Source organism: Heloderma suspectum, chromosome 1 (assembly GCF_057233095.1).
Source record: "Heloderma suspectum isolate Gila_16-S chromosome 1, 16-S_ref, whole genome shotgun sequence".
Lineage (NCBI taxonomy): Eukaryota > Metazoa > Chordata > Lepidosauria > Squamata > Helodermatidae > Heloderma > Heloderma suspectum.
Window position 1 is genome coordinate 15,156,305 of NC_139458.1, and position 22,795 is coordinate 15,179,099.

Consider the following 22,795-nt stretch of genomic DNA (forward strand, 5'->3'; position numbering starts at 1 on the left):
CCTGTGTGGTTTTTGATGTATGGACATTTTATGAAAACTCAACAGGACAGCACAATTTGGAGAAAGGAAAGGGTACCCTCCCAAAGATGTTTTTAAAAAATAGGCTACAGCTGCACCTGTTTGTATGTACACAGAAACATATGCAGCTGCCTTATACCAATCAAACCATTGGTCCATCTAACTCTGTGCCGTCTACCCTGACTTGCCCTGGTTGTCCAGAGTTTGGCAAAGGGGTCTTTCCCAGCTCTATCTGAAGATGTCAATGCTTGAATCTAGGGACTTTCACATGCAAACCATGGGGCTCTATGCCCTGACTCATTTTAAGAGAAAGCAACTGACTAGACCAGGCGATTGTTCAAAAGTACAGAACAGAATATAAAGAAAGCAATGGAATTGATATTCTACTATTAAAATATCTGTGAAATTGGTTTTAGAAGCCGTAGCCTATCTTAAATGTGGCTCAGGTATTTAAGCAACCTAAAAATAAGCTGATAAGAAGACTAAAAGCTGTAGGTTATAGCTAATTTTCCCTAATGTGGCTCTATATTTCCTAGGAGACTATTTAAAACAATGTTCCACACTCCCTTTTGAAAAATCAGTACCTGCATTAAAACAGAAAGCCAAGATAAATATAGAATTTAAAAACATTGTTCACCCATGTACATTCCTCTATAATATAAAGAGATTCAGTAGTTCTATGGCTGCAATTTTGAAAAAGATCTAAAGAGTGAAGAGGAAAAAGTCCTAGAGTTTATCAGATATAATATACCTAAAAACCACCATCTATACACAACTATACTAAAAATAAATTGCAATAGCTCTTATGAGTATCAGACTAAAGAGACTGAAGATTTCTGTTCTCCTCATATACCTTGAACTGTCAACAGATGAGAAATAGGACTAACAGTATTTGAGTCTAAGGCAATGTAAATGAGGCCCTAAACTGCACAGGCACGTGGGGAGGAAGCTTTGGTACTCATCAGCAGCCAGAAAACCAAAAGGTTGTAACCCTTTTTTATTATTATTATTTGATTTGTACCCCGCCTTTCTATCGAGAAAAATGGCACTCAAGGTGGCTTACAATCATATATAAAACTTGATTAAAACAATAATAAAATACAAACACAATAAAAAAACACAGTAATAACAGAAAAAACAGCATCCAACCCAACAGACCTGCTTTTACATCAAAGGCCTGCTTGAATAAAAAGGTCTTTGCCTGCCAACGGAAGGACACCAGGGAGGGAGCAAACTCAGCCTCTCTTCTCTGCTATGCAAACACCAAAGCAAAGGGAAGACCATCCTGGCCCCAACATCAGCCAGGAGCCCAGATGTTGCAGGGAACTCACTTCTCTCTCTTCGAGAAACAACTTTGCTGCAACTGCCTGCTGCCCTGTGGCTGCAGAGACTGAAGAGAAAGACAAGATAGCTCCACAGTCACCAGAACTGGGCTGATGCTACCGACCCACCAGGGAAGATAGGACTGGTCCTTACTGGATTTAAATACCTGTCAGCACTTCCTTCTAGCACTGGCACAAGCCAATTCCCCTCCCTTCCTCTCCCCTTGCATGCTTATTGGTTTGTTTGTGTATATGCACATGTATGCAAATTAGTGTATTGCATTTTTTAAAAGTATACAATAAAATAAAAAAAACATTAAGAATAAAATCACCTGTAAATGTGGCCATGATGCCTCAAGGGTGGGTTCATCTTCTTCAGGGTCAAACTCGTTGCTATCACTAGGAGGAAGTGTTCGGAATATATTGCAAGAAACCTAGGAAGTTGAGCAAACAAAATTAAAAGCTGCTCTTCTACAAAGATAACAAATTCCAGAGGGTGGAGTGCTGTAATTTTAACATACCACTCTTTAGACAACTGCTCAGGAGATTCAATCCTTCTGTATTTTCTCACTAAAGTCTTCCAGCCTCTGTCCCAACAGTGTTCCTATAACCCAACCAGCTGCTCTTCTGTTACAATTATCCTCACCTATCAAGCTCATCATAATTTCTACTCCCCTGAAGCTTGCAGGGTAAAACAGTTCAAAGAAACCAGAGTTAATGTACAAATCAGTAGAATTCACCCAGAGTCCATGGCTGAATCTACACATAGCAGTTTTACCATTATCAAAACTCCTGTGTGCAGATTCAGCCCATGAGTTATTCTTGTGCATTTTACTAACACATTATTCTTAGCTAAAAACTATTTCTATAGAATTGTATGGTTTACAAGTAAACTAAGTGCCTTAACAATTCTTGTCTCATTTTAACCCTGCAATGAGAGGAGGCAGGAAGACCCTGATAATTCTAGCCAAGAGATCAATCTATGCAACAGCTCTTGAGCTGTTTTTATTTTTTTTAATGAACCACACAGACAACCTTGGCTATTGGGCAGTATAAAAATGAAATAAATTGTAATAGTAGTAGCAGTAGTAATAATCTAGAATTAAGGGTTAACTTATATGCAGAGTACATCATGAGAAATGCCGGGTTGGATGAATCAGAGGTCGGAATTAAGATTGCCGGGAGAATTATCAACAACCTCCGATATGCAGACGATACCACCCTAATGGCAGAAAGCGAAGAGGATCTCAAGAGCCTCTTGTTGAGGGTGAAAGAGGAGAGTGCAAAAGCTGGTTTGAAACTCAACATTAAAAAAACGAAGATCATGGCATCTGGCCCCATCACTTCCTGGCATATAGAAGGGGAAGAAATGGAAGCAGTGACAGATTTTACTTTCTTGGGCTCCAAGATCACCGCAGACGGTGACTGTAGCCATGAAATTAAAAGACGCTTGCTCCTTGGGAGGAAAGCTATGGCCAACCTAGACAGCATAGTAAGAAGCAGAGACATCACCTTGCTGACAAAGGTCCGTCTAATCAAAGCTATGGTTTTCCCAGTAGTAATGTATGGCTGTGAGAGCTGGACTATAAGGAAGGCTGAGCACCGAAGAATCGATGCTTTCGAACTGTGGTGCTGGAGAAGACTCTTACGAGTGCCCTGGACTGCAAGGAGGTCAAATCAGTCCATCCTAAAGGAAATCAACCCTGAGTGCTCATTGGAAGGACAGATACTGAAGCTGAAGCTCCAATATTTTGGCCACCTAATGCGAAGAGAAAACTCCCTGGAAAAGACCCTGATGCTGGGAAAGACTGAAGGCAAAAGGAGAAGGGGACGGCAGAGGATGAGATGGCTAGATAGCATCACGGATGCAATGAATATGAACTTGAGCACGCTCCGGGAGAGAGCGCAGGACAGGAAGGCCTGGCGTGCTATGGTCCATGGGGTCACGAAGAGTCGGACACGACTGAACGACTGAACAACAACAACAAAGCCCTTCCTTTGGGTACCTTGGGCATTGAGCATAGCTCATATTCCAAGAAAGGGAAGTAACCTGATTACTAACACTGTCCACTGCTATTGTTACACCTAATTGGGCCCACACCAAGTGTAAATGCAGCCTCCAGCACTTCTTTCTTTACAGTGAGTAATTCAAATCTAAAGAAGCTATCAATAAGGAGGGAGCAAGAGCATTTTATTTTCACAACACTTCTGTTAGGTAGAAACTGGAATACAGTGTCTTTCCCAAGGCCACTGAATGAACTTTGTGGCAAAGAAGAGATTTGAACTCAGGCATCTGCAGCCTAGTCGAAAACTGTATCCACTACACCACACTGGCTCTCAGGTTCTCATCTCATCCTCTTAATACTTTTCAATATTCCAGGTTATTTGTTTAAATTAATCAGAAACTTATCCAGGAGTTGAAACAAAGCCTGTGAGTTTTTAAACACTAATTCACATATTGCATTTCAGCATACTGATCTGGCCTTTAAGACAGCTGGTAAAAACTATACAGCTCCACAGAGCTTTCAGTGATAATCGCTGCTCCTTGATTTTAGATAATTCCCCTGATTTACTGCAATGTACGTATTTGTTTTGTTTCCTTTTTTTATATGTTATTTTTAATGGTTTTATTGTAAATTGATTCAAGCACTCAATGAGTGGGGGAGTGATTCAAAACTACATTAAATAAATATGTAAAATAGTATACTCTACTTTAAACACACAAATCTACCTGAACATCTAATTTGATATAGACGTAGTAGTTCATATACAGGGGCGAACAACTTGTGGCCTTCCAGGTGTTTTGGCCTACAAATCCCACCATCCCCCACCATTGGCTATGCTGGCTAGGGCTATGGGAGTAGTAGGCCAAAACATCTGGAGAACCATAAGCTGCTTGCTCCTGATATAAATGCCTGGGTTATTTCATGCAGGTTTTCTTATTTTGATCAAACAAAGCTGAAAAAAGTGCTAGAGAAATAGCTACTGTTACAGTATTAACAATTTAAGCCAGGAAGCCAAAAAAGCTCATTTGAAGAGGAGCTATAAGGATGCAGAAATAAAAAGGAAGTATGAAGGAAAACTAGGAGAGGATTAAGATACGGAGGAATAGCAACCAGGAAGTAAAAGGCTTTATCATTAGGCTTTCCTTTTTCCACCACAAGAGGGTGCATTTTGATATACTACTACTAAAGCATGCTGACTTTTACAGAAGTCTTTGGTATGCACAAATGCCTTGCAGTGTTTGATACTCAGAGAGAGAAGAATCTATCAGCAATAGGGAACATCATGACTGATTTAAATTCGCCTTTGGAGCATGTTTGCTAAGAGACAAACAATGTTTTGTTGTTCAGTCGTTAAGTGACCCCATGGACTATAGCACACCAGGCCTTCCTGTCCTCCGCTCTCTCCCGGAGTGTGCTCAAGTTCATATTCATTGCATTGGTGATGCTATCCAGCCATCTCATCCTCTGCCATCCCCTTCTCCTTTTCCCTTCAATCTTTCCCAGCATCAGGGTCTTTTCCAAGGAGTTTTCTCTTCGCATTAGGTGGCCAAAATATTTGAGCTTCAGCTTCAGGATCTGTCCTTCCAATGAGCACTCAGGGTTGATTTCCTTTAGGATGGACTGATTTGACCCCCTTGCAGTCCAGGGGACTCATAAGAGTCTTCTCCAGCACCACAGTTCGAAAGCATCAATTCTTCAGCGCTCAGCCTTCCTTATAGTCCAGCTCTCACAGCCATACGTTACTACTGGGAAAACCATAGCTCTGATTATACGAACCTTTGTGGGCAAGGTGATGCCTCTGCTTCTTACTATGCTGTCTAGGTTTGCCATAGCTTTACTCCCAAGGAGCAAGCGTCTTTTAATTTCATGGCCACAGTTGCCGTCTCCGGTGATCTTGGAGCCCAAGAAAATAAAATCTGTCACTGCTTCCATTTCTTCCCCTTTCATATGCCAGGAAGTGATGGGGCCAGATGCCATGATCTTAGTTTTTTTAATGTTGGGTTTCAAACCAGCTTTTGCACTCTCCACTTCCACCTTCAACAAGAGGCTCTTGAGATCCTCTTCGCTTTCTGCCATTAGGGTGGTATCGTCTGAGGTTGTTGATAATTCTCCCAGCAATCTTAATTCCGACCTGTGATTCATCCAACTCGGCTTTTCTCATGATGTACTCTGCATATAAGTTAAATAAGCAGAGCGACAATATACAGCCTTGTCATACTCCTTTCCCAATTTTGAACCACTCAGTTGTTCCATGTCCGGTTGTTACTGTTGCTTCTTGACCCTCGTACAGGTTTCTCAGCAGACAAAGTGGTCTGGTACTCCCATCTCTTTCAGAATTTGCTACAGTTTGTTATGATCCACACAATCAAAAGCTTTAGCGTAGTCAATGAAACAGAAATAGACGTTTTTCTGGAATTCTCTTGCTTTCTCCATGATCCAGTGAAACTTGGCGATTTGATCTCTAGTTCCTCTGCCTCTTCAAAACCCCGCTTGTACTTCCGGTAGTTCTCGGTTCACATACTGCTGAAGCCTAGCTTGTAGGATTTTGAGCATCACCTTACTGGCATGTGAAATGAGCGCAATTGTACAGTAGTTTGAACACTCTTTGGCATTGCCCTTCTTTGGAACTGGAATGTAAACTGACCTTTTCCAGTCTTGTGGCCACTGTTGAGTGTTCCAGATTTGTTGGCATATTGAATGCAGCACTTTAACAGCATCATCTTTTAGGATTTTAAATAGCTCAGCTGGAATACTGTCATCTCTGCTAGCTTTGTTGTTAATAATGCTTCCTAAGGCCTGCTTGACTTCACTCTCTAAGATGTCCGGCTCAAGTTCAGTGACCGCACTATCATGGCTATCAGGGACATTAAGATCTTTCCTGTATAGCTCTTCTGTGTATTCTTTCCACCTCTTCTTAATCTCATCTGCTTCTATTAGGTCCCTGCCTTCTTCGTCCTTTATCATGCCCGTCTTTGCACAAAACGTTCCCTTGAGATCTCCGATTTTCTTGAAGAGATCTCTAGTCTTTCCCATTCTATTGTTTTCCTCGATTTCTTTGCATTGTTCATTTAAGAAGGCCTTCTTGTCTCTCCTTGCTATTCTCTGGAACTCTACATTCAGTTGGATATATCTTCCCCTTTCTCCCTTGCTTTTCGCTTCCCTTCTTTCCTCAGCTACTTGTAAAGCCTCATCAGACAGCCACTTTGCTTTCTTGCATTTCTTTTTCTTTGGGATGGATTGAGTTGCTGCCTCCTGAACAATATTACGGACCTCCGTCCATAGTTCCTCAGGCACTCTGTCTATCAGGTCTAATCCCTTAAATCTATTCATCACCTCCACTGTGTATTCATAAGTAAGCCACTATCTCTCAACCTCAACCTCTACAAGCTCCTCCTCAATTAACAATACAGGAATACTGACCTACCTTACAAGGCTGTTGTAAGGACTGAGAAAATGCATAAAAAACAATCTGAACTCTCTAAATCACTATTTAAGTTCCCAGGTCTATTCAATATTTTTTCCTGAAAGTAGTTTCAAATTTCCTGTTGCATATTTACAAATGAAGACATGTCAACATGACTGATATATAAACAATTTAAAGCTGCTTATTTCTGAGACTGACAAAATTAATGTGTCCAAAAGGAATATTGGTTAGCAGGCACTGAGAAAGCTGATAATTACTGAATTCAAAGAGAGGTGGGAGGTTAACTCTTTCCTCCCCTGCTGTGCTCCTGACGAAAATCAATCCTTTGAAGTTGCTATTTGCATTGACAGGAAATCCCCCACTGGCACCAACATTGCTATAACGTAATAAATTTGAACATTCAGCTAAACTTTATTACAATGTTAACCTTTTCAGTAGTATACCATCATTGTACACAGTAAAGATGCAACCCTGTACACACTTACCTGGGACTAAGCTCCACTGCTTCTGAGTAAACACACACAGGATGCTGAGAGTGTCATAACTGTAGACAAAACTAGCTGTTCTAAACCTATCTTTTCTTTATTTATTTATATCCCACACCATCCTATCTGTGCAAATACTAGAAAAACTCAGTTTCAGAACCCATAGCTTCTGATTCTGAACAACCATGAGCTTCATAAAACCAGAACAATGGAAGATTTGCATCAATTGAAACAAGCGTCTAAACTCTTTGACAGTTGATACCTTCATTGTGTACCTGTTTTCAAATATTAATCTGTTTATTTCATGATCCAGAAGATGCATGAATCTTCTTGAGAACTGATAACCAAGAAGAGTCAGACGCTGTGTTGTACAAAAGCCTTACCACGTTGCAGAAGCAATATGCTTGGCATACTCCAAGACTGCACTCTCGCACCAAATAAATGAAGATGTTCTGCATATGGCAACATTTGATAGCATTGTTCTATCAAGTCCTAACCTAACTGTGTTGCTTGTTTAGTAATTTAGTAAAACACAGAAGCCCTATTCAGCTGTTACTCTACCCAATTAGCTGAACATGCAATCAGGGAGCGGGGCTGCACTGCAAACCCCACCCCTGACGTCGTACACTGCACTTCCCTACACAGGCATCCGCACATATGGCATGAACATCTGCAAACGGGAGTCCTACACAGGTACGTATGTGCATAGGTCTCCCCTGTGCAGACACCTGGGGGGCAATGTAAGAACATAAGAAGAACCAGGCTGGATTCATTCAGTCCAGAATTCTATTCTGTTCACACAGTGGCCGGCCAGCTATCCCAATGGGAAGCCCACAAGTAGAAAATGAGTGCAAAGCACCCTCCTGCTCATGTTCCCCAGCAACTGCTGTAAGTACTGTATACTGCCTCTGATTTTGGGATCGCATATAGCCTTCATGACTAGCAGCCCTAGATAGCCTTATCTTCCATGAACTTGTTTAATCTCCTTTCAAAGCCACCCAAATTGGTGGCTATCACTACAACTTGTGGTAGTGAATTCCATACTTGAAATATGAGCTATGAGCTGTGTAAAGAAGTATTTCCTTTTATCTGTCCTCAATATCCCACCATTCAGCTTTGTGGGATGACCCAAGGTTCTAATATTAAAAAAGAGAGAGAAAAGCCTCTTCCTATCCACTTTCTGCACACCATGCATAATCTTGTACACTTCTACCACATCTCCCCTCTGAGGCAGCGCGGAAGTAGGGGGAGGTCGGTTCCCAGAAAACATGATATCCTATGGCCGTCTACCCACTGTCTAGCGGCCATTAGGACTGCTCCCTCCGTTACCCTTTTCTGCACCTTTTCTTACTCTACAATATCTCTTTTTAGGTGCAGTGACCAGAACTCTACACAGTATTCCAAGTGTGGCCACACAACACATTTGTATAGGGGCAATATGATACTGACAGTTTTCCTTTCAATTACTGGAATTACTCCAAACATGGAATTTGCCTTTTTCATAGCAGCTGCACACTGTGCCATGCACAACAATGGGGGCAGGACTACGTGGCGCATCCTCACTCCCTGAGTACAGGGAGCACAGTAACACCCGAATAAAGCTAGTAGCAATGAGCATAATTGCTTTTAAATACAAGAGATCTGTAGCAGCATAAATTGGCTTTAAGAAGTATTGCCCCATCTATTTGATAAAGAAAACATTTCTTAATTCTCCCTCTCAATGCTAAAAAAAAGCAAACATCACCCCCCAAAATAAAACAGGGAACAGGCTTCATTGTTCTTCCCTGCACCTTCACATCTCTACTTTTATCCTGTTAGAAAGAATCTGTGCATATCCATTTTTCCACTGGAGAAAGGCAACTGTATACATACATGCAATTCTCGGCATCCAAAATCCAAATTATGTTAGTTCAGGATTTGGTTTGGAATCCTGGCACAACGAAACATTTTTTTTCACCTTTAAGAGCAAAATCTGCATGTGTGCTAATTCAGACTGCAAGGTTAACAACCACTTCTGGTGAAATTTTATTTATTTATTTGCAGCATTTTTACCCTGTTCTTCAGCCAAAAAAGGTTCCCAGGGTGGCTTACAAAGATTAATAATAAGCCACAATGTTGAGTTGGACCTTTTTCAAGCTTAAATTTTATTAACCTAAGTAGACTTGAAAGCTCTTATATTTTTAGTAACATATTGCATCCAATTTTACTATCTTTTTTTTAACTGGGATAAAGCTGAACAAAATCGTGAAGCGCACCATGATTCTTCCTTTGCGCAACATGTTTTAGGTCATTTTAAAACAATAATTCTGTCAGATAAGTCCTTCAGCTTGGACACAACAGCCTTTTTTGAAAAGTGAATCCATTAAATAGATTGATTAGCACAATCCATTTCTGCATGGGTGCAGCACTTGTGTGTAGAGGAATCTCTCATGGAGCAAACCAGAGCCCTGTTCCCTACCCCCTTTGTGTATGTACAGTCAGTGCTCCAAGCCATTACAGAGAGTAGGAGGTGTGTGCACACCTTTGATATCCTCATACAGCCTTTCTCCTCCACTTACTCAGGGAATGTGTTCATGCTGTTTGACCAAATAGAGGGGAGAAAGCTGGACAGAACTGATACACAGACCTCCCCATTCCTTGCATTGGCCTGGCATACTGATTGTGTGCACACACTGAGGAGGTAGAAAAACATAGCTCTATACAGATTCTTAGGCCCCATGGAGGAAATGCTCTCTATGGAGGCACTGCACCCATATAAAGAGGGATCATGTTCAATAAGTATGTTCTTCCCTGTCATTCACAAAGTGAACAAACCAAAATGATAGGCTCTACAAATATGAGACTATGCAAACCTGTGTTATCGCAGTCACAAGAATCTGATTTGTGAAAGCTTCATCTCAAAAAACAACCAATTCATTAAGATTCAAATTTATACTGGAAGTGCTTTGCCTCACTGCTGTTGCTGACAGCCAGGACAGTATTTGCTTTATAAATGTTTATCTGTGGATAATTTATTCAATATTTTTCGAATCAAAATGCTAATTCACTTAAAGCACAAAAGATTAATTAATAATACAGATGAATCTATGAGATTAATAATTACTAATTTGGAATAAGAAAGGAAATAGGAAAGAAGTCTTATTTCTTTGCTTTCTAGTCTCAGTTTTGTGCTGGTCCATCAGCCCATGATGCTACCATCATAGTGCTGCAACGTCAGCACATCACTTTTTGTGAAGAGAATTCCAGAAAAACATCTATTTCTGCTTCATTGACTACGCTAAAGCCTTTGATTGTGTGGATCACAACAAACTCTGGCAAATTCTGAAAGAGATGGGAGTACCAGACCACCTTATCTGTCTGCTGAGAAACCTGTACGAGGGTCAAGAAGCAACAGTAACAACCGGACATGGAACAACCGAGTGGTTCAAAATTGGGAAAGGAGTATGACAAGGCTGTATATTGTCGCCCTGCTTATTTAACTTATATGGAGAGTACATCATGAGAAATGCCGGGTTGGATGAATCACAGGTCAGAATTAAGATTGCCGGGAGAATTATCAACAACCTCCGATATGCAGATGATACCACCCTAATGGCAGAAAACGAAGAGGACCTAAAGAGCCTCTTGTTGAGGGTGGAAGTAGAGAGTGCAAAAGCTGGTTTGAAACTCAACATTAAAAGAACTAAGATCATGGCAACTGGCCCCATCACTTCCTGGCATATAGAAGGGGAAGAAATGGAAGCAGTGACAGATATTACTTTCTTGGGCTCCAAGATCACCGCAGACGGCGACTGTAGCCATGAAATTAAAAGACGCTTGCTCCTTGGGAGTAAAGTATGGCACACCTAGACAGCATAGTAAGAAGCAGAGACATCACCTTGCCAACAAAGGTCCGTCTAATCAAAGCTATGGTTTTCCCAGTAGCAACGTATGGCTGTGAGAGCTGGACTATAAGGAAGGCTGAGCACCGAAGAATCAATGCTTTCGAACTGTGATGCTGGAGAAGACTCTTACGAGTCCCCTGGACTGCAAGGGGGTCAAATCAGTCCATCCTAAAGGAAATCAACCCTGAGTGCTCATTGGAAGGACAGATGCTGAAGCTCAAATATTTTGGCCACCTAATGCGAAGAGAAAACTCGCTGGAAAAGACCCTGATGCTGGGAAAGATTGAAGGCAAAGGGAGAAGGGGACGGCAGAGGATGAGATGGCTATATAGCATCACCGATGCAATGAATATGAATTTGAGCACACTCCAGGAGAGAGCGGAGGACAGGAAGGTCTGGTGTGCTATGGTCCATGGTGTCACGAAGACTCGGACACAACTTAATGACTGAACAACAACAACTGCAATCCCATTATCTTTTCCTAGGCACTCACTGGGCTGCCACATAAACTCCTAGGTTGTTTTCACAAGAACAGCCAATATTATGCATTTTTATATGTTTTTACTGCAGAAGAGGCCACATACTCTGGATCATATGTTGCTAAATGCCAAAAATGGTGATGAATGAATAAGGCACCCTTCTGAGGGCTGAACTATACTTTACACCGGGGGGGGGGGCAACTTCTGGCCCACATTGGGCCCAATCTGGCCCATGGAAATTTGAGCACCCTCTGTGGGTCTCGCCTCCACCCTCCCCAAGCTTTGCCCCAAGGATGAACAGAGCAAAGGCAAATCCCTTTATCATCTCCAAAATCAGAGATAAGCTGTGGATTTCCTTGCACCACTTCCTGCTCTGCTTGCACCCCAATCAGGATGCAAGCAGGGTGGGTAGAAGGAACCTGACTTGGTTGGGGCTTGCAGGAGTCAGCTCCTGCAAGACCCAGCCAAATCCGTTCTGAGAGTCCCTTCCCAGTTTCCATGCAGCAGACACCACAAAAAAACAGCTGTCGGATGGAGTGATGCAAAGCAGAAAGGTGCAAGGGGTGAGTGTTTTACTCTTTTCCATTTGACATTGCTCCCTCTTAATTAAGGGGGGGGAGAGGTTTGTTACGTATGTATGTGAAATGTCTTGTTGTTGTTGTTCAGTCGTTCAGTCGTGTCCGACTCTTCGTGACCCCATGGACCATAGCACGCCAGGCCTTCCTGTCCTGCGCTCTCTCCCGGAGCGTGCTCAAGTTTATATTCATTGCATTGGTGATGCTAGCAGGAAAGGGACATGTGCATCCACCAAATTAGTCCTAATTCAACAGAGACTATTCTAAACACTATAATTAATTTAGAGGAGGAGGAGTTATGTGCTACACCAATCATATTCACAAGGTGTTGTTGTTTTTTAATTGGAGAATGCCATTTTTAGTATTGTGGAAAAAATGGCTTGCTGATAGTCCCTCCATCAAAACTGAAGAGAAGTGACAGGAATTTCTGGCACTGAATGTGCATAGTCCAAAGGGGAGGCAAGTGAAATAACAAGACATTTCTGCAATTCTAAAATTAGTTTTTCCCCCATGAATGAATGCCTGATATTGACTTTTATGGTAGAAAGCAAGTGTGTCTCCCACAATGGTGTTGCCAACAATAGGTCATTTACTTTGTCCTATAGAACTCAATGGGTCCACTAACAATAAAATGCAAAAAGATTAAGAAATGGTAAATACACTATTTAAATATAACTATTTACACTATTAATCATACACACATGCGCGCGCGTGTGTGTGTGTTCACGTGCGCATGAGATTGAGACCCATTCTTGTGTGTGTACAGGATTCATAGCTGCTGCACCCAGTTATATGGATACTTGTTTATCAAAAATATATGTGGACACAGTTATTTTAAACAGACTGCAAATTTCCTCTTAAGTTTCTTTTACAGCCTTAGATTTTGTCAAAGTTCTAAACAAACACAAATGCAAGTATCCCAGAAAGAGGAAGAAGTGATTGGATAGCTACTTAACAGTAAATCAACAGGTACCTAAAGTAATTTTAGATTTAAAATATAAGAAGAATTGTAAAATGAAGCACATTGGGGCAAAAAAAATCCCAACTACAAGAATAAGCTGATGGGATCTGAGTTAGCAGTGATGACTAAGAAAGAGATCTTGGGGTTGTGGTGGACAGCTCAATGCAAATGTCAACCCAGTGTGCAGCAGCTGTGAAAAATAGCAAATCCATGTTAGGTATAATTAGAAAAGAAATTCAAAATAAAATTGCCAAGATCATACTCCCCTTGTACAAACTTATGGTGCAAGCACAGTTAGAATATTGTGTACAGTTCTGGTCACCACACCTAAAAAAGGATGTTGTAGAGCTGGAAAAATGCAGAAAAGGGCAACTAAAATGATCAAGAGGCTGGAGCAACTCCCCTATGAGGAAAGATTACAGCAGCTGGGACTGTACAGCTTAGAAGAAAGGCCAGTCAGGGGGGACATGACAGAGGTGTACATAATTATGCATGGTGTGGAGAAGGCGAATAGGGAGACATTTTTCTCCCTCTCTCATAATACTAGAATCAAAAGTCATCTAAAGAAGCAAACTGGCAGAAAATTCAGGACAGACAAAAGGAAGTTCTTCTTCACCTTGCGTATAGCTAAACTATGGAATTCACTTCCACAAGATGTAGTAACGGCCACCAATTTGGTTGGCTTTAAAAGGGGACTGGACAAATTCAAGGAGGATTAGGTGATCGATGACTACTAGTCCTGTTGGCTATGTGCTACCTTCAGTATCACAGGTAGTATGCCTATGTATACCAGCTGCTGGGGAACATAGGCAGGAGGCTGCTATGGAACTCATGTCCTGCTTGTGGGTTTCTTGTGCACAGCTGGTTGGCCACTGTGTGAACAGAATGCTGAACTAGATGGACCCTTGGTCTTATCCAGCAAGGCTGCTCTTATGTTATAGTAGCTACCATGTTCAGATTGCATGGATGTGCTCTAAACTGAAAGAAAATATTGTAAATCCTCTAACATTAGCACACGCATGGCTGAAGTTCAGGAAACTGAAAGAACAGGAGCCATTACGTAATAGAGCCATCGAGATTAGTTGGAATGGTTCTTTTAATTTACAGCAACTGCTGTCATCCTAACTGTGTTCTTTATATCATAGCCAACTTCCATTTTCCTCTCAAGATCAACAATGAAGCCACTGGGACAACAAGCTGTAAGCACTAGATCAGGTCAATCTCTTCACAATGACCCGGTTCACACACTCAAAACCTATGAGCTGTTGTAGGGTTATGTGAGGGCTGTTTAACCCTCCAAGAAGCCATGCTGCCCAGGTTTGGATGACACAATAAGCAGCAGCCAGGCAATGATTATGCAAATCATGCCATGCACACACCACAGCTCACAATAAGCCACCGTGGCTTGTTGTGATTGTCATGCCAACCAACGCAATCTGGAACAAACACATATGTGTTCAAAGGTCATGCAAGTGTCCTTATAAGTGTCTTCTTTGTGCCAAACCCCATGAGGGCATGTAAAGGGTCATTCTCACATGCAATTTCAAAGCTTTTAGAAACCCTAATTCACCAGAAAATAGAAGGCTGAGTTCGCACGACACGATATGCCACAATGGTTTATTGTTCTGAATTAGCCATGATTGTTTATCGTGTCATCTGCAGACAGTTTTCTCCAATCACAGTTGTTTTAGCCAAAATAAGCCACCTTGATATGCCATGGTCTACAGTGAGGTTTATTTTAACCATCTAGGGACGTACGAAAGTCACTTACCTTTCCGCGGATTATGTTGATGGTGGGGGGGGAGGCGTTCTGTCCCTCCCCCCGGAATCCTCGACAGGGGGGGAGGCGATCCGTTCCTCCCCCCCGGAATCCTCCACAGCCGGCTGTGCTCCGCGGCAGCTCCGCGGAGCAGCCAGCCAGACCCAGCCCAGGCCAGAGCCGTCCGCAGCCGGGTTTCCAGCCGCGGAGGGCTCGGGGGGGGGACCGCGTACGCAAATGGCGGCGGCTACGGCCGCCGCCATTTGCGTTCCTTATTTTTGGCTGTCTCTACATAAATATTTACGTAGACTAAGTCGGCCAAAAATAAGGAACGCAAGTGGCGGTGGCCGTAGCCCCCGCCATTTGCGTACGTGGGGTTTTTTTGTTTTTTTAAACCCAGCCATGATAGGCTACGTAAATCTTTACGTACCCTATCACGTTGTTGTTGTTGTTGTTTTACAAGGCAAGGCTGCAAATGGCGGCGGCGGCAGCCAGTTGGAAGACCAGCTGCCGCAGCCGCCGCCACCGGAGCCGCCGCCGCCCGGAAGATCCGCCCCAGGTAAGTCTCGTCCCAGGGGGGATCCGCGGGGGGGGGGCAGGCCGTTCCGCCACGGAGTTTGGGGGGCTGAATGCACTGACATTCGGCCTCACTGAGATCCGTGGCGGAATTCTCTGCCATCCCTATAACCATCATGGTTTATCATGTGGTCTGGTGCTCTAGAGTGGTTTAAACAAATTGCCTACAGAGTCGCCTGGCCAAAGCAGTCAAAACCGCTGCAGCCGCTCTGCTCCTCTTGGGCAATCTCTGTTTCCGAGCTCTGCCGAGCAACAGACTGCACTCTCCGCCTGTCTCCACCCTCACCCCTCCCTCAGCGGTGCGCTCTGCAAACTTCCAAGAGGCATAGCCACACAGGATTTTAGTTCTGCCTTGGGGTGCCTCCCCACGATGGGAACCTGTGCATGAAATTTTGTCCAATTCCTGCAAACTGCCAAGGGTTTAGAGCCATCACCCCCTTTCTGGTGCAAAGGTGTTTTTGCTCGCACGTGTTTGTAAAGGTTTTATTTATTTACAATATTTGTATGCCACTCCACATCCAAAGATCTCAAAGCAGTGAACAGCAGACAGGATAAAAGAATAAAAACACCATGTGTTTAATTAATTAATATTTTTTAAAAGAAACAGAGTTCTGGCAAACCAAGTTTGATAACCCACAGCTGGTCACTCTAGGAAGGCATCCTAAAATAACAATGTTTTGGTTGTGAATTGGTTGTGTTGTCCCATTCCTGCAAGCTTCCAAGGTTTTAGAGCCCCCACCCCCCTTTTGGTGCAGACGTGTTTTTGCTTGGACATTTATAATCGTGCAGGGTTTTGGTTGCGCATCAGATGCCTCCCCTTGAGGGGAGGCTGGGTATGAAATTTTGTCCTGTTCCTGCAAACTTTCAAGGGTTAGAGTCCCCACACCCTTTTTGGTGCACACAGCTGGATATTATTTATATATTTACAGTATTTATATACCATTCCACATCAAAAGTTTTCAGAGTGGTGAACAGCAAGAATAAAAGATTAAACACCATATTAAAAGAATTAAAGACTTTAAAAGAAACAAGTTTCAATAAGACTGGATTTAATAAACCGTGGCTGGTCACTCAAGGAGATTAGGGAAAGGCTTGGAAATCCAGCTTGGGAAGCGTGGTGGCCGCACGAGGGATGGCAGGATATGATTTCCAGTGCAAAGGAAGTTGGGATACCATCCCAGCTGAGCGGGAGGACTATTGAAGGAGGGGGGGGATAAGCCACCCTGCATAGCTTAATTGCCTGATCATGTGAGGGACCACAGTAGCTTATAAACCACCATGGCTTATAAACCACCAAGTGACATGCGAACCTGCCCAAAATGTGTATTTTAAATTAGGCAAACATTTACTGGCATGGCCAATAATGAAGTGAAATATGGAGCTGAATATATGAAGCTCTTCGTTATATTTTTAATAATTTTTATTTTCAACATACTGAAAAAAGTCAATTATGTTTTAAGCTTTGATGGTATTTATATCAGATTTCTCTCCCACACCCCTGCCCTGCCTCTTTCTCTCACACACACTTGTGTGATCCACATCAAACAATTTCTCTGCAGTCCATATTTATAGAGAAGTATAACAAAGCAACGGGACACTAAAAAACATAATGGAATGTTACAAAAGCCAAACAGATTGCAATGTCTACGCAGCTGTATATAAGGATTACAAAAAATGACCTGCCACTAATAAGTAGTAATTCAGAGAAATCAACAAGCAAAACAAGTTTAATATGTAGTTTTACAGCTCCGTCCTGCTAAAGTTACCTTAAATCTTGCAGAAGATTTTTAAAAATTACCCTCAAAATTTAATGTATTTATTCTTTATAGATTTTAAATAAAGCAGCCAACTTTGTCAGGCTGGTGTCAATTGAGATAAGTGACAGTGTCATGCAAGCAACAGAGAGGATATTAAGGTCTGCCTTTTCTAACAAGTGTAACAGTCAGTATTGAGCATAGATATTTGAAAAGCCAGCTTTCAGAACACTGGAAGATTTAATTCTAAAGCATGTTTTAAGTACTCTGGTGAATGTTAGTTTTCATCAAAGATTATTAACAACACAGCCTTTTCCATAGATTTTAACTCAGATTTAAGACCACTGGCAACATCTTTCCAGAGATTCACACGTACGTATCTCCCTGCAACACAATGAAATCTTAATATGCAGTTGTCACAGGAACGAAGGAAGCCAACCATCTGGGGTTTGTTTGTTTTTTTTAACTACCCTAATTAGCCAAGGTTTGGCATTTTCCCCACATACTCACACAACTTACTTCCCTAAGTGTCCTGCTCCAGGGTTTCTTACACTGCTATTAGCCTTCATTTGTTGTTGTTCAGTCGTTCAGTCATGTCCGATTGTTTGTGACCCCATGGACCATAGCATGCCAGGCCTTCCTGTCCTGCGCTCTCTCCCGGAGTGTGCTCAAATTCATATTCATTGCATCGGTGATGCTATCTAGCCATCTCATCCTCTGCCGTCCCCTTTTTATTTATTTTATTTATTTATTATTAAATTTATTAATAGCCCATCTGGCTGGTCACCCAGCCACTCTGGGCGATGTACAACATACAATAAAAACAGTTTAAAACAATAAAATTCTACAATAAAAACATTTTCTAAAATACCCTAACCCACCCCAAATGCCTGCCTGAACAGCCACGTTTTTAATCCATGACGGAAGCTCATTAAAGAGGGGGCATGGCGGAGTTCCCTAGGGAGGGAGTTCCACAGAGTGGGGGCCACAACAGAAAAGGCCCTCTCCCTCGTCCCCACCAGTCTAGCTGTCCATCCGAGGCTGATCTTGTTAAGCGGCCTGTCTGGTGCTGCTGGAGGCGCTCCTTAAGATAGGCTGGGCCAGAACCATATAGGGTTTTAAAGGTCAAAACCAACACCTTGAATTTGGCCCGGAAAACAACTGGTAACCAGTGCAACTCCTTCAGCACTGGAGTGATGTGATCTCGCCAGCGGCTGCCTTTAATCAGGCGAGCCGCCACGTTCTGTACCAGCTGCAGTTTCCGAACCATCTTCAAGGGTAACCCCACGTAGAGCGCATTACAGTAGTCTAAACGAGAGGAGACCAGGGCATGTACTACCGATGGGAGCAGATGGTCAGGAAGGAAGGGGAGCAGCCACCGTATCAGATGGAGTTGATACAGCGCTGTCCGGCTCACAGCTGACACCTGAGCCTCCATGGACAGCTGGGAGTCCAAAATGACCCCCAGGCTGCAGACCTGGTCTTTTAAGGGTAGCTGTACCCCATTCAACACCAGGTCAACAACCCCCAGCCTCCTCTTGTCTCCCACCAAAAGTACCTCGGTCTTGTCAGGGTTCAGCTTCAGCCTATTCCTCCCCATCCAGCCACTCACCGTCTCCAGACATTTGGACAGGGATTCTACGGCCAACCTTGGTGAAGATTTAAACGATAGGTAGAGCTGCGTGTCATCCGCATATTGATGACACTGCACCCCAAACCTCCTGCTGATAGCCCCCAGCGGCTTCACATAGATGTTAAATAGCATCGGGGAGAGGATGGAACCCTGTGGCACCCCACAAGTGAGTGGCCACGGGTCCGAAACCTCCTCTCCCAGTGCTACCCTCTGGTACCTGCCGGAGAGGAAGGACCGGAACCACCGCAATATGGTGTCCCCAATGCCCAACCCCTCCAGGCGGTCCAGGAGGATACCGTGGTCAACGGTATCGAAAGCCGCTCAGAGGTCGAGGAGAACAAGGAAGGAGCATTCACCCCTATCCAGAGCCCTCCTCATATCATCTACCAAGGCGACCAAGGCCGTTTCTGTCCCATGCCCAGGCCTGAAGCCCAACTGAAATGGGTCTAGATAATCAGTTTCTTCCAAGTGTGCCTTCAACTGCACCGCCACCACCCGCTCAATCACATTGCCCAAAAATGGCAGATTTGAGACTGGGCGAAAGTTGTTCAAAACTTGAGGATCCAAGGAGGGCTTCTTTAAGAGTGGTCTTATCACTGCCTCCTTGAGGGCTGATGGCATCACTCCCTCCTCAAGGGAGGCGTTCACCACCGCCTTGATCCCCTCACCCAGTCTCTCTCTGCAGCTCATAATGAGCCAAGATGGGCTTCTCCTTGTGCCTTCAATCTTTCCCAGCATCAGGGTCTTTTCCAGGGAGTTTTCTCTTCACATTAGGTGGCCAAAATATTTGAGCTTCAGTTTCAGTATCTGTCCTTCCAATGAGCACTCAGGGTTGATTTCCTTTAGGATGGACTGATTTGACCTCCTTGCAGTCCAGGGGACTCGTACGAGTCTTCTCCAGCACCACAGTTCGAAAGCATCGATTCTTCGGTGCTCAGCCTTCCTTATAGTCCAGCTCTCACAGCCATACGTTGCTACTGGGAAAACCATAGCTTTGATTAGACGGACCTTTGTCGGCAAGGTGATGTCTCTGCTTCTTACTATGCTGTCTAGGTTTGCCATACCTTTCCTCCCAAGGAGTAAGCATCTTTTAATTTCATGGCTACAGTCACCGTCTGCGGTGATCTTGGAGCCCAAGAAAATAAAATCTGTCACTGCTGCCATTTCTTCCCCTTCTATATGCCAGGAAGTGATGGGGCCACATGCCATGATCTTCGTTTTTTTAATGTTGAGCTTCAAACCAGCTTTTGCACTCTCCACTTTCACCCTCAACAAGAGGCTCTTGAGATCCTCTTCATTTTCTGCCATTAGGGTGGTATCGTCTGCGTATCTGAGGCTGTTGATAATTCTCCCGGCAATCTTAATTCCAACCTGTGATTCATCCAACCCGGCGTTTCTCATGATGTACTCTCCATATAAGTTAAATAAGCAGGGTGACAATATGCAGCCTTGTCGTACTCCTTTCCCAATTTTGAACCAATCAGTTGTTCCATGTCTGGTTCTTACTGTTGCTTCTTGATCCTTGTACAGGTTTCTCAGGAGACAGGTAAAGTGATCTGGTACTCCCATCTCTTTAAGAATTGGCCAGAGTTTGTTGTGATCCACACCATCAAAGGCTTTAGCATAGTCAATGAAGCAGAAATAGACGTTTTTCTGGAATTCTCTTGCTTTCTCCATGATCCAGCGAATCTTGGCGATTTGATCTCTAGTTCCTCTGCCTCTTCGAAACCCAGCTTGTCATCTCCGCTAGCTTTGTTGTTAGTTATGCTTGCTAAGGCCCACTTGACTTCACTCTTTAGGATGTCCGGCTCAAGTTCAGTGACTGCACTATCATGGCTATCAGGGACATTAAGATCTTTCCTGTATAGAGAGGGACCCTTGCAGGGGTGTTGGAAGAGGACAGCATATTGGAAGAGTCTCAGCCCACCTCTTCCTGGTTTCCCCCTATCATTACTCCTCTAAAGATCAGAAAGGTTGCCAAGCAGCTAGACACATGGGGTTTTGAACATAGAATTTTTTTTTAATCATTTCCCACAGAGAGGTGGGGGTGGGGGGGAGAAAAACACAACATGTACAAAAGAATAAAATAATAAAATCAAGGTAAATTCTACATATAGGCTTGTGGAGATGGTATTATAAGCTGGCTCTATAATTTTATTTAGCTACTGTGCAATACACACACAACCTCAACTGACAAAGAGGCAGGACTTCCCCAAGCCATGAGTAGAAATCTAATATGGGACAGAAGTTTGCATTCTAAATTATTTCAGTAAGCCAGTTTCTTCTTTTTGGAGAGGGACAGCCCTGAGGGCACTGGCCCAATTGGCTTCAAGGGACTTAACTATTTAAAATGCTAATTTCTGCCCTCAGCCAGGACCGCCCAGAGGAATATGGTGGCCCAGCACAATGGAATTTTCAGGGGGACCCTGTCACACACAAAAATTACAATTAAAAAATCCTCAGGTTTTTTTTAAAAATGTTTAAGGCTCTCCTTGCCTCGGCTGATGTGAATGACTCACATTTTATTAAAAACAAGTGCTTGTCAGGGCCGCCCTGCTGTGCAGGGGTCCAGGGCAAACTGTCCCATCTCCCCCAGCCCCCAGGCAGGCCTGCCCTCAGCTAATGTTCACCAGGATCCCAAGGTCAGAAGACCAAGCTAAGTATCTCCTTTGCCACTAGCCTATGCTAAAAACATCCCTGCCCCACCTCACCCCCATGACTATAGGCAAAGTCTAGATTACTGTCTTTAAAGTGGATGGGCCATAAAGAGTGTTACACTGGCAGATCACTTTGCAACTGAGAAGCTCCTCACCAATGAATGTGTTTCCATAACAAAGGAATACACATTCCCTAGGACTGACAGCCCTGCATAGATGCTTCTATCAACCTGCCTTCATGGAGGCAGTCTGGGGTTTCATTATGGAGCTTATGATATCAACAACAACAAAATAATCAAGAGAGCTTTTCCATCACAATGGCACATCACATGGACAGTATAAACAAGCTAAGGACAATAAGTCATTGTGCCAATGGGTCAGGAGAAATTATACAATGAATACTGCGCACCACAGAACAACACATCTGTGGCACTGTAAGCAGATTCAAGATGGCACACCAGCAGTGTAGATCAGCACCACTATACTATGAAGTGGGGTTACACAAAGCCCAGCACCAAAACCAGCTATAGCAGAGCAAAGGTTAGCCTGAGCCTAATATTTGTTAGTAATACATTCCTTGCTTTATCACAGTATGATTTATAATGAACAAGACCTACTGCCCTTCCATAGGGGAACAGTTTCCCTTGACTGGAAACAGCTCCCCTGGATCTCAGGTTTTTCATAGCACTGCTGAGCTGCTTCAAATTTAAGATGTTGGGGAATGAAGCTAAAACTTGATACATGCAAAGCACACATTATTCCCTGCCCTTGCCTTCCACAAAATTACACTGGTTCAGACATGGAAAGTGAGCAATGGTGATTCTGGAGCCAGAATGATTAAATGTACAATAATTACTTAAAAGTAGGGTTACATGCACATCATGGGTCTGCAGGTCCATTATGTAAATGGAAATGAACACAGAATTCAGCAAACTCAGCAAGTATCGCTATTAGAAAAATAAAACCAAATTTCTAGTCTTTGTGGTTGCAGATAAAGGATGGGGAAAGTGTGGACAACGCCTGGTTTGGGAAGGTTCCTCACTAATTAGGCCACAGGCACTAGTGACCCTTCTCTAATTACTATATGTCATCCTGTCCTGACCTTACTAGCTATTTAAACCCTATCTCCATGCAGCAGCTTCCCTCCTCCTCATGCCCTCCAACTTATATCCCTCAGTAAATGCACTCCTTGCAAAAATATGAATGCAACTAACCCAATAAATCTTGGAAGGAGATGGAAATGTGCAGAATAAATAAATATA

At 43.2% G+C, this 22,795-nt stretch overlaps 1 protein-coding gene across 6 annotated transcripts in view; it reads right to left on the reverse strand.

Moving 5' to 3' along the window:
* The window catches only part of PPP2R5E (protein phosphatase 2 regulatory subunit B'epsilon), a 105,805-nt gene that overhangs the window by 21,881 nt on the left and 61,129 nt on the right, over nt 1–22,795 (reverse strand). For all 6 annotated transcript variants that reach the window (XM_084836765.1, XM_084836724.1, XM_084836776.1 and 3 more), the window contains one exon: nt 1,673–1,774. In XM_084836765.1, coding sequence (XP_084692891.1) covers nt 1,673–1,774 — 102 coding nt within the window. The remainder of the gene's footprint in view (nt 1–1,672; nt 1,775–22,795) is intronic.